At 40.4% G+C, this 17,975-nt stretch overlaps 1 protein-coding gene across 2 annotated transcripts in view; it reads right to left on the bottom strand.

The window, feature by feature from the left end:
• ESR1 (estrogen receptor 1) overlaps positions 1 to 17,975 on the bottom strand; it is a 275,328-nt gene that overhangs the window by 236,449 nt on the left and 20,904 nt on the right. For both annotated transcript variants that reach the window (XM_012646801.1, XM_012646799.1), the window contains one exon: positions 2,640 to 2,830. In XM_012646801.1, coding sequence (XP_012502255.1) covers positions 2,640 to 2,830 — 191 coding nt within the window. The remainder of the gene's footprint in view (positions 1 to 2,639; positions 2,831 to 17,975) is intronic.

The raw sequence follows: 17,975 nt of genomic DNA, 5'->3' as shown, positions 1-17,975 counted from the left end.
CCCAGCTACTCGGGAGGCTGAGGCAGAAGGATTGCTTGAGCCCAGGAGTTTGAGGTTGCTGTGAGCTAGGCTGATGCCACGGCACTCACTCTAGCCAGGGCAACAGAGTGAAACTCTGTCTCAAAAAAAAAAAAAAATATTTCAACTTGAGATAATGCCATACCGACAAAATATATCTTTCTATAAGCTCACATTTTCTTCACTGATTCTGTGTTTTCTGTTTTTAATGCTTAGAAACAATACTAAATTTTATCAGAATTTATGTGGTATGCTCCTAAATGCTGAACAAATGTGATGAAAATAATTTGTGCAGATATCATTACTGTTTTTTGGAGGAAGGTCATTTCTACTTTCAATCTCAATAATTTTACATTTATAGCTAATAATATTTTCTTACATTCATCTATTGTTTTCCTTACCTTTGTCACACAGGTAGCAATTTATCTATACTGATTACTTTTTAATTGTATCATGAGAACAAGTACCTTTACTTCCCCATATAAATTTCCCAAATAAATTCTAAATTTTGTGGGATTATGGATTGTGTCTTTTGTACACATTTTTTGATTTCTCTCAGAACATCTAGACAGGTATAGAGTAAGTTCTCAATAAAACATGAATAATCAAAACTTTAGATTTGGAAACCATTTATTCCCTTTCCACAAATAATGGTATTTAAATTAGATAAAATAAAATAAAGTCAAGGGTCAATAAATTATGACCCCCAGGCCAGTTCTGATCATTACCTATTTTTATAAATAAAGTTTTATTGGCACATAACCACTCCAATTTATTTACATATCATCTATGGCTCCTTTCAAGCTATAATGCCAGAGTTGAGTAGCTGCAACAGAAACTGTATGGCCTGTGAAGCCTAAAATAATTACTATCTGTCCCGTTACAGAAAATCTTTGCTAATCACTACTGTAAATCACTTTGACTAATGAGGGAATTCAGTCTCAGATAAATTTGTCCACGTATGTAGTTGAACCTATCCAATAACCGTACCTCTGTCAGATGTTTTTTCACTATCGGACTAAATGCTTGGTGAAAATAATGGCATTTTAGATTATATAATCTCAAATAAACAGCAAAACCACAAATTAAGATGGTTGTCAAAAGACGTTTAAGGGCTTATGTCAACCTAAATCAAAATATAAATATCTTTTTTTCTGAATTAAGATAGTAACAGCTAGTAAAATTAAATAGTCTGTGTATTTCTTTATTATATATTTAGTAAATTAATAAATATGCTAATTTATATTTAGAATTTATTCATACACAAGTGCAAAGATTTACTATCAAGAACATCATTCATTTTATAAAAAGTCCAAGCCTCACAGTAGAGTTCCAAAAGATGTTGAAAGCAATAAATGTCAAAGAAAATGCTTTTAAAATGGAGCACATTGACTTCACATGCTACTTGATTAAGATACTAACAGCTTTTTTAAAAAAAGAAAATCTCACTGGCAATGGAAGGAAAAATAAATAATATGTATTATCCCCCAGCGTTCCTCTTATATCAGGGCAGTGAAGATCTGTAGCAGAAAGTTCATGAGAATCGCTTCTTCAATCAGCATGTTATTAATTTAGCAGACTGGTTTTCAAGTTACTGAGGTCTGATTCCCCACAGAGGGAATCACACGAAAACTCCACCAGAAATATTCTTAGTATTTATAGACTAACCTTCCTTAAGCTGAAAAGGTGAAAGAATAAGAAGAGAAAAAAAGCCCCACATTTAAGACAAAAGAAAAAATTAATTTAGTTAGCCTAAATTGCTGTCAGACCTCTGTTCCTATCAGACAAAGGATCTTTAGCGCAGATATTTTAGGTAGTAAAAATGATTGATGTCTCCCCAGGGAATCCTATATAATGCAAGAAAAGAGACACTCTTAGTGTAGAAATAAAATGTAGCTGAAGAAGCTGCAATTGGTAAACTATATACAAGAAAAAGGATGGAGGCAGGCAGGAGAAGGAAACGTTACAGGTGGGTATTAAGTAACTGTTTGGTACAGATGGTACCCTCCCCTGCCCACTCCACCCCACCCCACCCCACCCCACATTACAAATCACCAGCCATTGAGTCTGCTTATTTTAGCAAAAGGTCATGTCATCCATTGAGACAAGAAAGAGACAGAAGAGAGGAAGAAGAGAACAAGCCAAATTAGAATTGGTCTGGAGCAAAGATCAGAACAGAGTATTTACCTGGACAAGGCCAAGGTAAAGAGGTAATTATGCATGGACAATTAATATCATACCATATCACAGAAAAAATATTTACCTGCAAAACAGGAATGTCCATCTGCTATCTCTCAATCGGGGCACAGAGAACATTTCTTTTTTTCTCAGAGACCCAGCTACCGAAACCCTCCTGCATGCAGAGTTGCTCAAGACTGTCTGGATCTTGCCAAATGAAGAAAGCAGAATTACTCAGCTACAGCTGCCCTGGCATCTGTTAACTCCTTCTCCTGAGATCCTAGCTCTTCTCACATTTCTACCAAAGATACTAGTGGGCCTAGTAGGTATGAGTGTTTTGTACAAATGGCTGCTTGTATGTGTTCCTTCCTCCAGTTGCTTCTGCTCTTAGGATCTGCTCTTAGGATCAAAAATAGAATAAGTTGTTTTCAACACACTATTACCTTGAATACTTCTCTTGAAGAAGGCCTTACAGCCCTCACAGGACCAGACTCCATAATGGTAGCCTGAGGCATAGTCATTGCACACTGCGCAGTAGCGAGTCTCCTTGGCAGACTCCATGGCCATGCTTCCCTTGTCATTGGCACTGGCCAATCTCTCTCTGCCACCCTGGCGTCGATTATCTGAATTTGGCCTGGAAAAAAAAAACAAACAACAACAACAACAGTAAATCCATTAACATTAGAAAAGCAAAATATGCACTCTCCTCTAAAGAATAAGAGGCTTGGGAGATGCAGCAGATCCACTTTATTCTGACATTTTGAAATAATGAACCATAATGTAAACTAATCTTTCAGTACCTCTTGCCGTCTGTTACAGCAAAAGGTGTTGCCTATTATATTAACCTTGAGGGGAAATTGTTTATTGCAAACTTGCTTAAAAAACAGACGGCTTACACCAGAATATATTACCCAGAAAATGACAAGATGAAATTAGCTGATTTCCAACAGACTTATTCATTTTCTCAGGAATTTACTAGTAATTCGGAACCATTAGAGACCAATGCTCATTCCAATTCTAGACCACACTAAGGGTCTTTAGGAAACAGAGACAAAGCATAAAACAGCTGGAGCATTTGGAACTCAGAGGAACTGATAAACATCAGAGAACGCGTCTGAAATCTTTGAAAAAAGATAACAATTCAAATGTTTATGTCATTGTTATTGTGTAACCCTGGATATCCGTCTTCGTAACTTGATTCTGTAATTTGAGGATACTATTCTTCAATATTCAATAGCCCTCTTTAAGACCACGTAGGCTGAGAAGAGCAGAGGGGCACAGATGGGCCCACCAACCTTTAACAATTCCACGGAAGAAGCCTATCACAGAAAAGAAGCTGAAAATGAACAGTGAGAAAGTTCTAGGAGAGCTGAGAAAATGGGGAAGTAAAAAGCTGTTAAAAAGTAGAAAGCTTCAAGAAGAGAATGGTCAATAATGCCAAATGGGGGAGAAGAGTCCAATAAAACAAGGACTGAGAAAGTGAATTGGGATCTGGCAGAGAGAGGACTCTGAGCAAGGAGTTTTAGTAAAAGGGTTAAAGGCACAAGCCAAAATCTGGAGGACAGAAGAGTGGGAGGAATGTCAGGAGACGAAAGCGAGTGGAGGCCACCCCTTGGAGAACTTGGGTGAGACTGGAAAGAGATGCAGATAGGGTTGCTGCTAAAGAATATAAGACAAAAAAGGATTTTTAGAACGGAATAACCCCGAGAAGGCCTCATGGGGATTGAACGGAGTGGGCAGGTAGAGAGGGAATGGATAGAAGAATAAAGTCAAGAGGGAAGCTATAGCAGTTGGGATTAAAGACGTGGGTAAAAGCAACCACCTTGATGAAGACACCTTGAAGAAGACTGGAAGGAAGGACATAGGGAAAGAAGTAGATGCAGATAAGTTTGCATCTCTCATTTGACCAGGCAGAGAGCAGATATTATACTGACCCAGGATTTGCTGGGCATGTGCAACCACATAAAGGTGGGATAAGAGCCCAGCACAGTGCCTGGTATGTAGTTGGTACTCAATAATATGTTTCAATGAATGAAGAGAGTGTTTGAAGGTGTACAGGAAAGAGAGGTAGACAGATAATGAAAAATGATGGAGTGAAAATTCCTATGAGATTTAAAAAAAAACCAAAAACACCAAAGCTGAGATAAGCTAATGGCTAATGTAAATTGGAGACAGAGCTCCCAGGGTCTTTCGGCTAAGGAAGCTCATGTTCCTGCTTCTCTTGTTCACCCGAATACCCAGGCCACACTGACTCTCACTGGTCCTCCCCTTCACACACCCTGTCTGTCCTTTTAGCTCAAATTTTATAGCCTTTCCCTGCCCTTCTCACACATTGACATTGTTCACAATTTTATGGTGGCGGTTCTCAAACTACATTTGCCATAATATTCACAAAACATTGGCTCCTTGGGTTGAGTACATCTGACTTTGCCAATTTTTTTCATTCTAAATAACTTATCTCTGAGGCTGGAAGCCTCGAATGGGAATTTTTCATTTTTTAATGATCTTTAGAGAGCACTGGCCCACAGTTTTCAATTATAGTTCATATTCTCTTACACATCTCTTTCCATTTCATCACCATGCTGTCAAACTCCACCCGCCATCAACCTCAAATCTTACTGTTTGTTTACTAATGTCTTACACTGGATTCAAGTCAGTAGGAAGCCTCTGTGAATATTTACCTGTAGAAGCTTAGTGCCTTTGGGTGTGGGAGTGGACGTTTAGCAAGCATGATACTGACAGATTCAGTGCCTCATACACTTTATTAATTGTTGTACTTAGCTCAGAGTCCAGCACATAGAAAACATTCAATACATGTTTGCTAAATGAATGAATGAGTGAGTGAATAGCATATGAGTAGACAAAACTTCCAATGTGTCAAATATCTTCCCCCACAAAGAATTAAAAATCCTTTTAGATATAGACCCAGAAGTATAAGTGCAGGATTACATGGTAATTCTACTTTTGATTTTTTGAGGAACTGCCACACTGGTTCCATAATGGCTGCACCATATTACATTCCCTCCAACAATGTACAAGGGTTCTAACTTCCCCATATCCTCACCAACACTTATTATTTTCTGTTTGTTTTTTATAGTAGCCATCTTAATGAGTGTGAGAGGAATACTGCATTTTTAGGTCAACTTTTGCATGAATTCCTCTCTTGCTAGCCATTCCTAATCCCCACAAACTTGAAATAACTTATCCCTGTTCTAAATGCTATAGCAAGTTTTTCTTTACTTCTCATCTGCTACTTACAGTATTCTTTCAATTGATTCATTCTCATTTCTATTAATATCTGCAAAGTTCCTTGTGTCTTACTCCCCTCTTTGAAATGCCAAGTCCTTAGAGCACAGTGCCTCACCCAGAAAAGGAACAAAATAATATGAGTATCAAATAAATTAATCAATGACTAAATCAATAAAGTTATAATTTTCACAATATAAATGGAATATGTAAATTTTTTAGTATTAGTAAAAGATATAATAGCAAAATCCCATTTCCCCCAGAAACAGCAGAGATGTATGCTAAATGCAGTTTATCTACACTTATCATTGAGATGACCCCTGATTATCGAAACTCAACAACAGACATAGGGCATAAAAGCAGAAGGCAGCGAAAAGAAGAGAGACAAATTACACAGGCCATATTTACTACCCATAAAGCAACTTTTTTAGCCCACTTGGAAATCCATGCACATAACATTGTCAATTTAACATTTTGGCCCAAACTTGCTCTATGTGGAATCTCAAAATGTCATGAAAAAGAATATAAACCAGATCAATCTAAAAGGCAAGTGAGATCTTCCCATGTGCTGCAATGGAAATAGTATTCAGGTTGAGTAGCTATCAGACCAGGCTACTTTGGTACAACTGCCACTAGACAGAGAACTGTGTCCTCAGAATGCAGACTACATCTGCCTGATCCTGGGCAGTGGAAAGCAACCGAGTGGGTCGTGTCCATGTCTTGGCTCAGAGCTGGCCATAAGGGTGGGTCAGGAACAAGCCTGGGTTTATCTGAGTACCTGTGGTTAGATCAGTCCCAACAGATGGGCCTAGTTACAGGTTCCTGCCTCACCTCTTCCTACAGCTCTCTACCTGGCCTTGGCCCACTGCACCTGTCACAGACATGGCATTTTTAGCCCTACATCTGTCTTTGGTAGAAAGTGCCCATACCATGTTTAAGTCAATCTTTCTTCCTGTCTCTCAGCCTCACAGGCCTTCTGCTTTCTCCTTATTATCATAGGACCAAAATGAACAACTCTTATTTTCATACTCAAAATGTCTTCAGGTTCTGCCTTACTAACAGGAGGCTTCACAGATCCTGACAGAGCCCTTAGCCCTTTATTATAAGCAAAGGTTTAACTATTAATAATTCTTTAGCAAACTTGCTGAAATACTTCCTTGTAAAATTCTTATCCCTTTCTCATTGGATTGTCAACAAGCCTTCACAGTTTCTCATCTTGGGGACTTAAGACTCCGATAAGAAGTTGACTGGTTTATCAAACTACTCATTTAAGAGATTAGATGTCCAGCCATACAGAATACCTGTAAAGTATCTCTGGAAAGAAGTAGGGCAGAAGCTTGAGTGAGAAATGAAGGGATGTCTTGCATCAGTGACAATGCACTGCAACCACGAAGCACACAAGTGGCTAAGGAACAGAATAATGGCAGGGCATCAATGAATGCCCTGCATCTATGGAAATCGCAAACTCAACTACCTTGATTTAATTCCATTTTCATTACATCAATTAACTACTTAATATTTCCAAATGGATGTACCACAGATATTACACATTCAACATAATTAAAAGAGATGTCTGAAAGTATTCCTATTAAGTCCAGAGAGTGGACTCTTTTGGACCTAGTAAAAACAGAGCATAATAAAAGTATTTGCCAAGATTTTCATTAATCAAAGGAAAAGTCTAAGCTCAGCATCGTCAAATACTGTTGTTTTTCCAACCATAAATAATGGTACCAGCTATCCAAAAGCATTTTTTCCCTGATTAGCCAAGCATTTTTTAAAATTTTTAAAAGCCTTGGTCTTTAGAGGAAATATTTTTTTAAGCTAAATTAAAAGAACCGACAGATGTCCACTCTCTAGAAATGTGGTTTAATTAAGAATTAAGTGCTAGTGAGATAACTTCATAAGGATCCCTTATCAAATCAAGTCCCCAAAGCTCTGTGCACGCAAAATTCCCTACACTTTTTCTTCATGGCATTGCCACAGTTTCCAATCCTATATTTGGGTGATTATTGACAAATGTATGTTCCCCTATTAAACAATAAACTCCAAGAAAGCAAGGATCATATCTCATTTGCTCCCAATTTTAACTGACACACAGTAGGTCCTTAATAAATATTTGCTAAATGCACCTTCAACATCTAACCCATCATAAAATTTAGTCAATTATTTCTTCAAAAACAATCTGCCTATCTTTCTTTGAATCCTTGCTTCTTTTATTTTTGTCTGAGAGATCAATAATACTCCATGTTTGAATTACTAGAATTACTCTCCCGCCTCCCATCCTTCCTCAAAGGCATTCTTGCAAAGAATGGTCATAAAATACAATATTCACCTTTGAATACTTCTCATTGCATCTACCTGTGAATCATTACCTTCTTTAGGTCACTGACCTGTTTGAGAATATAATGAAAACTCCAAAACTACCTTTTCTAGAAAGTACGCACAAACAACCACATGTACTCACCATCAAATTGGTATTAACTGATCAACAGATAAATGCACATATAAGAATAATATCTACTGGATGTTGGGCAGGGGGGAGGGGGGAGGGGGGAGAAGGGAGGAGGGGACAGGTATTTGCATACACAAAGAGTGCAATGCGCACCACCCGAAGGATGGACATATTTGAAACTCGGACTTGGGGGGGGCGGGGCAAGGGCAACATACGTAACCTAAACATCTGTACCCCCATAATATGCTGAAATTAAAAAAATAAAAAAGAAAGTACGCACAAACAAAACTCCCAACTTTCTGCCTATATTTTTAGGAGAGTGATAAACCAGGAAAACTCAAGTTCAAAAAAAATCATAAACATATAGAATGAAGCCCAAGTTCTTGAATTTCCTGCACCAAACAATACTGGTCTCTTTGTGGCTCCTGCAGCAAAATTTTATCAACTCTACCTCTGAGAAAATGCTCACACTCATTGCTTCCCACATACTCATCGTGTCCCATCACCTACACACGTCTCAGCTATCCCGGAAAACCAAACTTTAGTTCCACATCATGCATAAGACTTATTCTACATATTCCAGCTCACAGTGGTTCAACTTTGCATTCTTAGAGCACTTGAAGTCTTCCCCACGGCTCTCGGCACCTAGTTAGACACTGGCTTCTGTCTCTGGCAACCACTCCACCTCCGTTTCCTTTGCAGTTTCTTCTTCCTCCACCAGGCTCCTAAATGGCAGTGTTCCACAGGGTTCTGCGCTCAGCCCTCTGCCATTCTCGGCTGACGTTTGCTCTTTGTGGGATCTCAGCCACACCCAACCGCACCTAACGGCTCCGGGGCTTCAGACCTATGTGCTAATTACCTACTCTGTACACTCTGCACCTCCTTGGGAACAAACCAAAGAAAGCTCAAACTTAATGCACGCAAAACTAAAATCAGTATCTTTTCCAGAAAGGCTGCTCCTACTCCTGCATTTCTATTTTGGCCCTATGATCCACCGAGGCATTCACTCATGCCGCTCCCTCGGCCTGGAATACCTTTTCTCTCCCCTGAATGACTCCTTCTTATCCTCAGCTTAAACATCATTTCCTCCAGGGAGTTTTGCTGACTCCTCAGGCTAGATTATTTGGACCCTGAATGCTCCCTAATACAGCAGAGATCCTTTGACTCCCCTACTCAAAACCTTTGGCAGCTTCCCACCACCCCAAGAACAAAACTCAAAGTTCTTTGGGTGGCCCGGAAGGACCAAGCATGATCCGTCCCTGCCCGTCCCTCCACCCTCATCTCCTTTCTTGCCCACCAAGTTCCAGGTGCAGCCACGGCTGCTGCTCAACCCACACGCCCAGTCTCAGCAACTTCTCCCTCACATGCTTCCTGGAACCTTCTCAGAGCAGCTTCCCTGACCATTTGAAACTGGTCTTACTGTTACCTTCCACCCTGTTACATTGGTTTACCTGCATCCCTTATAGCACTTACCACTATCAGACATCAAACCGGATTTCAGTGTGTTTATTTTACTGTCTGTCTAGCCCAGTGAAATGGAAGCTTCATTTTCCCCAGCCCCTTGAAAAAAGCTTAACATAAAAATAACTTAGCATTGGACAAACAAGTGCATAAATAAATGATTGAGGCAAAGGGCCAACATTTGCTGTGCTCTGTTTAATCATCTGTCTTTCCCCATATACCATAATCTCCACCACAGCAGGGACTTTGGCAACCCCACTACTCTCAAAATCCTTCCTTTCTCCTCAACATTCACCATAAGGCTTCTGAATCTTCTTCGGATGGTGAACCCCAGGAAAGTAGCCTTATTTACAGATGTGCAAATTTTGCTTATAATCTTAGGGCATTCACAGGCCTCCTGAAGTCCATGAACATCTCTCCAAAAGGTTTCAGACTAAGACCCACTGGCCTAAGGGATAAATGCAGACTTAGCATCAGCCCATTGTGATCTGGCCACAGCCTGCTCTTCAGCTCTACCCTCCCAGTGATGGTTAATTTCATGTGTCACCCTGCCCTGACCAAGCTAGTACATTGCTGGCCTTCACCCACACTGTTTCCTATCTTGGCCAAAAGGCAAAAACCTCCTGAGTGAAAATCCCTCCTTCTCAGGTAGTAGCCACTGACTTTCTGAACTGAATTAACATGTGCCACCCAAGCATCACGTATAGAACTATTCTGGAGTCCTCACCATCATCATGTAACTATGTATTCACAGTGAGTCTCTGGGAAAGAGATTCTACCGCAGTCATCTTTGTTTCTCAGTTTCCAACACATGCTGACGATAGCAAGCATCCAATAGATGGTTGTGGAATAAGTAAAAGTCTATCTTCCATATTGTATGCCTTGTTTTCCCAACCAGGCTGTAAGCCTTCTTAGAGTATTATGTTCTAAGCATTTGAGTCATCCCTGAAGCACTTTGAATGGCACTTTTCAAATAGAATGTATCCAAGAAACACTTACTGAATAAATTAATCAATAAAGAACTAAGAGCAACTTTGTAAGAAGCATGGCTATAACAGAAGCCTGTATCAAGGTAATAAGAAACCCATTATTGGTGCTTGTATGTATACTAACATACAAATCAGTCTGACTATGGTTCTTGCGTACCTCTCTTTGCTTTAAATATCAGTATGGATGGACTTAGGCTGAAGGTGGTTTGTATCTATGATCTGAACACACCTTGTGGGTATTTCTAATCTCCATGCAACTTTGTAATTAGATTTTTACATAATCTCTATTTTTCATGGAAGTAAATAGATGTTCTTAGAAAGAATGGACTCTACCTAAAATGGTAGAGTCTGAAGAAGAAAATCCTGAACCTCGTTTTTAAAAAAGCTCAAGTTAAATGAGTCCTGGGCCAGATCTGGACAGAACACAACCATGTAGTAGTTTTGTGATAGGGTAGGCAGGTTAAAAATTGCTTTCTGCATGACAAAATAGGTCCTCTCAAACATTTTGAAAGTTACTTTAGCTCTTACACACTGTTTATCTGAAAATTTGATGTATCTATCTCTTACCTCATAGTCTCCATGTAATGATATGATATCCATTTAATTTTATATTTATTAATTGGGCCTTTTAATTAATAAACAGATTACAATGCTCTTCCCTAAAAGGTGCAGAAGAAAACTTCTTCCAAAAAATGACTGGTGGAGTATGCAATTCAAAGCAGCTCTTTGAAATTATCTAGGGAGGAAGTTATAGCTGCTATTTCAGCTTCTGCCCAAAGACCAGGCCACACCCTGGACTTCTAGAAAACCCAGTATGACCCTTGGTCTAACAGGGCAAAAGGGGCTGGCCAAGAAAGCAAGCAAATTTTCACCTGAAACTGATGGTCATGGCAAGCACTCTTTCAAGTGCTTTGCATGTATTAACTCATTTAACACTTAAAACCACTCTACGCAGTAAGTACCATTATAACTCCAGTTGTTCTAGAAATCACGTAACAAAGACACAGAAAGATGAGGCAACTCACCAAAGTCATACAATCAGGAAACAGAGAAGTCCAGGACCCAGGCAGTCTGCCCCAGAGCCAGGCTCCCCCCAGAGAACAGAATCCCTGGGAACTCCACCCAAAGGCATCACAAGCCAAGGGCAAAGTATTTCACATCTGAAAACAAAGTCATTGCCTCAGTTCTCATCCCTAAACTCAGAAATATTAAATCCCAATAGAAAATGCCCACAGTTATTTACTACAAGGCCAATCATATTTTTTGAGGTAAAATGCTAATTTAATTTCTACAGCAAAGGTTGAGAACTCTATTGAGTTCCATGAAAACAGAGTCAGTGGAGCTGATGGTCAAACAGGAGAATGACTTGATGAAAGTTTGAATATTTCCTAAAAATATGATTACAGAAAATGTCTATTTTAACTCACAAATAGAAAATGATGCATCATTAATGCTCATGTACACGAGTTCTGAAATTCTTCATGCACAAAGAACATTAGCATCCACCATGCAAAATTTAAGGCTCCCTGTAAAATGTCAAGAGGTTTTTCCACTCACTCAGGAAAAATGTCTGCACCCCAAAATACAAGCAAGTGTTGATTTTCCACACTAATGGGAAACAGGAATAGTCTGGCAAAAGTTCCCTGAGAACCTCATTTAGTCAATATCTTTTTATCTTTTATCAGTTACTAATGTGTAACCAAATGACCCAATTTGAGTTTCATCACCTCTCCTTTCTCTACTCACACCAATCTGTTACAAGTGCTAATGAATGGTGAGTTCTAGGAGCTCAAAGATGCAAGAAACAAAGCATATAGATGACAGAAAAAAGGTAAGTCAAAAGAGAAAGAGCTACAGTTTGACACCACACCTGCTTTTTCAGAAAGTCTGACTGGCAGTCTAACTTGCACAGAAAGTATGACACTCTAGTAGGAGACTAATAAATTGACTTTCCTGCAGAACTACTAAGAAATTCATTCATGTGTTCAACAGCATTGAGTGAGCATCTAGCTAAGACCAGCCAGGGAGTGCACTGGGACAAAGGACAGATACAAAAGGAGGGGGGTGGGGCAGGGAGCAGTAAGACAAAGGAGCCCAGAAGGAAGAGAAGGCGGCCAGCCTTGGAAAGCAGACACTCCAGTAGGAGTCGGGAAATGCACTATAGGCAAGAATCCTAGACCCACTAACTAACACGAACACACAGAACTCCAAACACCAAAAACAACCCTGTTTAAACACTGGCCTGCTTTTGAATGTGATCTATAAGTCATTTCATTTATGATCCTATCCAAGGCATAGGACCGGTATGTCATCACATAAAATTCCACGTGAACATGTCCAGAATTCCGAATGGAAATTTTTCCTACAAACATTATTCGGAACCTGCACATCATTAGGGATCGCGTTGCTGCAAATGTGATAAACTTCAGGACACAGCAATGGGGGCAGGGTATTGCGGTAAAAAGTTCTAGACTGAGTCAGAACTCTTGAGTTCTGGACAAAAAGCAGCCAACAGCAGTTGCATGGCTGAAGGAAGTCACCAAAGCTCTCTGGGCCTCAGTTTCTTCAGCTGTAAAATGAGAAATTACAACTATGTGTCCTCAGTTCCTTCCTGGCTCTATCTACAGTTGTGTGACCACAATTCTCTCTCACGCCTCTGACCAACAGCAGCATCTGTAGCCAGCTAGAATTTCTTCACTGTGTCCCACAGGAGCACAGCCCATTTATCAACGTTTTCCTGAGAGTAATAAAATGCACAAAAGATGCGTTGGGAAGAGGTGGCAGCTCTGCATTTAAGTCTTTTCAGCACTCCCGTGACCGATTAGTGATGACAAACGCCCATTCCATCAGAGGTAGTTGTCGGTAATAGCCATTATGTTTCTAACCGCTAAAATGACTTTCCCACTAAAAATGTCATTTTTCTAATATGAGGCATGAGAAAACAGGAAGAGAAAGGAAACCAGAGGGAAGGAAGAAATGAAGAGACAAAGAAAAAGTGGGGAAACACTTCCCTATATTTGACATATTCTTAGCTCACTGGGCTCTGTCAACTATAATTCAGGTGAGAACATGAATAGAAGAAAAAATAGCTGAGATATCAAAGACAAAGTAAACATAATTCATCTATTGTGGCATTGTCCAGGTTAGTGCACATGGTTGGAAAGAGTTTTAAGGCAAATGAATGATTCCGGAATAAAAGATGATTTGGATATGGTGTAAAATGAAGAGAGGTTCTTTTCCACAGAACAACTTCATCAGTGGCAAGACCAAATTCTGAAACATAATCATGGACCAGAAATTTTGATACCACTGGGTAGGTGCTAAGGGCTCTCTTAGATGCGGAAGTTAAATCTAAATCTTTAGGGTTACTCTTCTCTGATTTTCCTATCCACCCTACAGTGAACAAGGCCAAAGAGCAAACTAGACTGTTGCTGCTGATGCAACAAAGAAAAACAGTCCTGCTTACTTCTAAGAAGACAGGAGATCATTCTGCAGTGTAGCAAAGACGACATTTGCGGACAGTGTCATCTGGAGACCCTGGGAACATACACCGGGATACGTACAGAGCTGTGCATCACATGGATCTCACAGCGAGAGAAGATTGGGTTGATGTGTGTGCTATGACCTATCGAGGGCAGCGATTCCTTGACTTGCTTGGAGTTTTGGAGTTTGGACATGCAATTATTATCTCTTCGACTTAGGGCAACACATGCAAAGTGCTCTCTGAAACACCTCAGCCTCTTTCTCTAGACTCATCTCCTGTTGCTCCTTCACCCACCTTCCACATACTTTGTAGTCCAGCAAGCAACTGCATGCCGTTCTCAAACCTGCCATGCCTGTGCCCACCCTTGTGCCTTGTCTCATGTTGTTTCCCGAAAAGACTACCCTTCTCAGCCTTTGTGAGCCTGGAGAAATCCAGACTCAATTTCACTTTGCTACCTCTACACCTGTACCCACATCTTCTTGGCTCCCAACACAACACATTGCAATTCATGGTTATGCAAGTTTCATACCTGTTACATGAAAGCAACATCCTTGTAAGCAACATTTAGTAAATAGGAGGCAGCCAATACATCTTTTGAATTTATTTAAATTGAATTATGTAGAATTGGTTCCGTGATGTCCTTTGGAATATTTAAAAGTAGCTTGGGAGGTTAGTAAATCAGTCCTGACATGTGCCTAATTGTCTGCCCAAATTTCCCACTGGCAAGAAAAGATAATAGTGCCAGAGAAATTTTGAGTTCGAATAAGTCACTCCAAGTTTACCAAGATTTTCTAAACCATATCTAAGGGACTTTAGACCCAGTGACTTAATCTGTAAGTAATTCTGTACCATTTTCCTCATTTGAAAATAAGAATAACAACATTTCCCTATCTGGAGAGGCGATGGCATTGGATAATGATGATGAAAAGAAATTAAAAATTGTGAAGCCAGATGCTTGATGTTAATCTTTAAAACCTGCTTTGAAGTACATGCGTAGCAGTCTTTCAGCAAATGTGCTATGAAAAGGGCTCTAATTACCAGCCATTCCTTGACTCCTCTCTCGCATGTCACATCAAACCTGTCTCATCAGCTCAACCTTCGAAGTATGAATCAATTCAAACTCTTGTTATTTAAATCAATAAAGTTAACTTTTAAAATATGATGGCATTATACTTAGGCTTTTTAAAATAGTCCTCATCCTGTAGAAATGCATATGGAAATATTAACATAATAGCTGAAGCTGGGTGATGGGTACATAAGGGTTCCTTATACTCTTTCCTTTCTATAAGGCAGTGAAGGTTTGAAAACTTTCACAGTAAAAAGTCAGATCAGGTCATTCCCCTCTTCCAAACCCTTGATTGGATTCCCCGCTCATTCAGAGTAAAGCCAAAGTCCTGACAATGGCCCACAAAGGCCCTCCTGGCTCTCACCCACCACTGCTCTCTGAGGCCTTAAACACACCAGGCTTGTTCCTGCCTCAGGGCCTTTTCACTGCTGTGCCCTCAGCCTAAAGTGCTTTTCACCAGGATATCCTCATGGAACCATTCCCTCCCTACTCAAGTCTTTGCTTCAATGTCACCTTTACTACGGAACCTTTATTGATTTGTCTGATTTATTCACTGGTCTATTTCCAGTGCCTAGAACAGCACCTGACATAGAGTAGATGGTCAATAAATATTCATTGAATGAATGAATGAGTAATCTGGGTCAGCCACCCAGTGGAGCTGGCTGGAGATTTTACAACATCAGCACGGCGAGGTAAGAGCATGTGAGACAAGTCACGCTGGCCACCGTACGCCACCAGACTGCCAAACAGTGATTTCAGTCACTCCTTACAAGGAGTATGAGTGAGGATCCCATACGGTACCCAGGAAGTCAGCAAAGTTAATACAGCAAAGTTTTTTAGAAGCTGAGTATCAAGCAGCCAGTAGATAACGCTGCCCTGTAACTGTCTGGAAATATCAGTGTCCCAGGCCTCACAGCACAGGCTGGCACATTTTAGCCTCTGCATTTGAAGAGCTTCCTCTCATTTCCAGACAGCATCTTCTGATGGTTTTGTCTAGACAGTGGAATCAGAAGCAACCTGAAATCTCTGGGGATAAGGACTCAGATTCCCAGCCTATACCTCACTTATTCCATCTTCCTACAAGACTTGGCCTTGCTCAGAGTAAAATCAATATTATATATCTTTGTTACCCTTATAAGCAGTACTTATGCCTTTTATACAGAGCTCAGAAATGCTCTTCCGGATTCTCCTGCTATAGCTACAAGCATGCTGTGCTAAGCAAGGTGTAAGCATGCTTGGAGCCAAGACAAACCAGCCAACCGACTTTGAATCCACTTCCTTCCCCATCTCCAGTGCTCTGCTCACATCTGGCTCACATCCAACTGGGGCAAAATCACTCAGCTGTTAGCCAGTCACCTCAGCTGCCACCAGCTAAAGCAACAAATTTCCCAAGCAACTGAGAACCCTGGAGAGCACAGTTCTGGCCTTGCTCAGACTCTTACTCCCAGCTATGCCTTAGACTGTGACTCTGGGAGTTCTTTGAAGTCCTTGGGTTAGAACTGAATAAAGAAAATATTTCAGAGGACTTGGGAATTCTCACTCACATGCCTTTCGTCATGGTCTCATCAAAAAGACTTCGAAGAATTTCCCCCCAGAAAATTACACAAGTACAGTTATCTGACCTGTGCTCCAACGATTACTGGAGCATCTCTTCATCTCACTGACTTCCATGCAGATTCGGTTTCACATCACAGCTTGATTTCTTTACAGACGCAACCGTGCACAGGAGAACCCCCATCCCTAAAACCCATTTGTAGCCATGTATCCCCTCGGGCAGCTCCCAAACCACCACAGTTAAGGTCAAGTTCTCCTGCCCCAGGTCAGCCAGCCACCCCGAAGTGTTGCGAACTGAACAGGTGGAGGAAGGGGGTGCAGATCTCTTTCATGTTTTACCTAGACAGGAGGTGTACTTTTCCTTCTAAATCCTTCACACTTTAGACAGCATTTCAGGTATTTGGTTTTCTGAACTACTATTTTCTGAAATACAATAATGCCACAAAAATAAGAGAATTCCCCAAAGACAACAAAGAAAAGTGTTATTTCTGTAGTACTCATTATATTACTCACGAAAGTTTCCTAATCCATAATTCTGAAGGTGAGAACTGTTTTTACTAGATCCCATGCCTTGATTTTCCCCTCATGCATTGTCATATTTTCCCTTATATATTAATTGTCCCTCTTTATAATGACCAATAATTACAACTATCTGAATGACAGCTATATCATTCTATGTTTAATTGAAACCTATGTCCTCTATCACAGCGGTCCCCAACCTTTTTAGCACCAGGGACCAGTTTTGTGGAAGATAATTTTTCCAAAGATGGGGGTGAGGAACGGTTTCAGGATGATTCAAGCATGTTACATTTATTGTGCAGTCAAACCTCTCTGCTAATGATCATCTGTATTTGCAGCTACTCCCCAGTGCTAGCATCACCGCCTCAGCTCCACCTCAGATCATCAGGCATTCAATTCTCATAAGGAACATGCAACCTAGATCCCTCGCATACACAGTTTACAGTAGGGTTCACACTCCTGTGAGAATCTAATGCCACTGATCTGAGAGGAGGCAGAGCTTATCAGTGATGCCAGCGATGGGAAGCGGCTGTAAATACAGATGAAGCTTCGCTCGCTAGCCCACTGCTCACCTCCTGCTGTGCAGCCCAATTCCTAACAGGCCCCGGACCAGAACTGATCAGCAGCCCGGAGGTTGGGGACCGCAGCTCTATCATAATCAACAATAATGACAAAAATAGTGAGCAAATTCTACATCAGCGTGCGTCCTTTCCTGGCAGAGACAGGCAGGCTAGCATGGGTACTGTAACATATACTTTGAGCTTCAAAAACTAAACACACCAGCAGTGTATGAGTGTTCGTATCTCTCTGCATCCATGCCAACGTTTATTGTTTTGGGACTTTTTGATAAAGGCCAGTCTCACCTGTGGAAAGTAATATAGGAGATACCTTAAAGAGATACAAGTAGAATTACCATTTGATCCAGCAATCCCATTACTGGCCATCTACCCAAAAGAACAAAAGACACTCTATAAAAAAGACACCTGCACCTGAATGTTTATAGCAGCT

This window comes from Propithecus coquereli, unplaced genomic scaffold, assembly GCF_000956105.1.
Source record: "Propithecus coquereli isolate 6110/MARCELLA unplaced genomic scaffold, Pcoq_1.0 Scaffold25, whole genome shotgun sequence".
NCBI lineage: Eukaryota > Metazoa > Chordata > Mammalia > Primates > Indriidae > Propithecus > Propithecus coquereli.
Note: the sequence above shows the minus strand (reverse complement) of the source record. Positions and strands in the feature narration are given on the sequence as shown.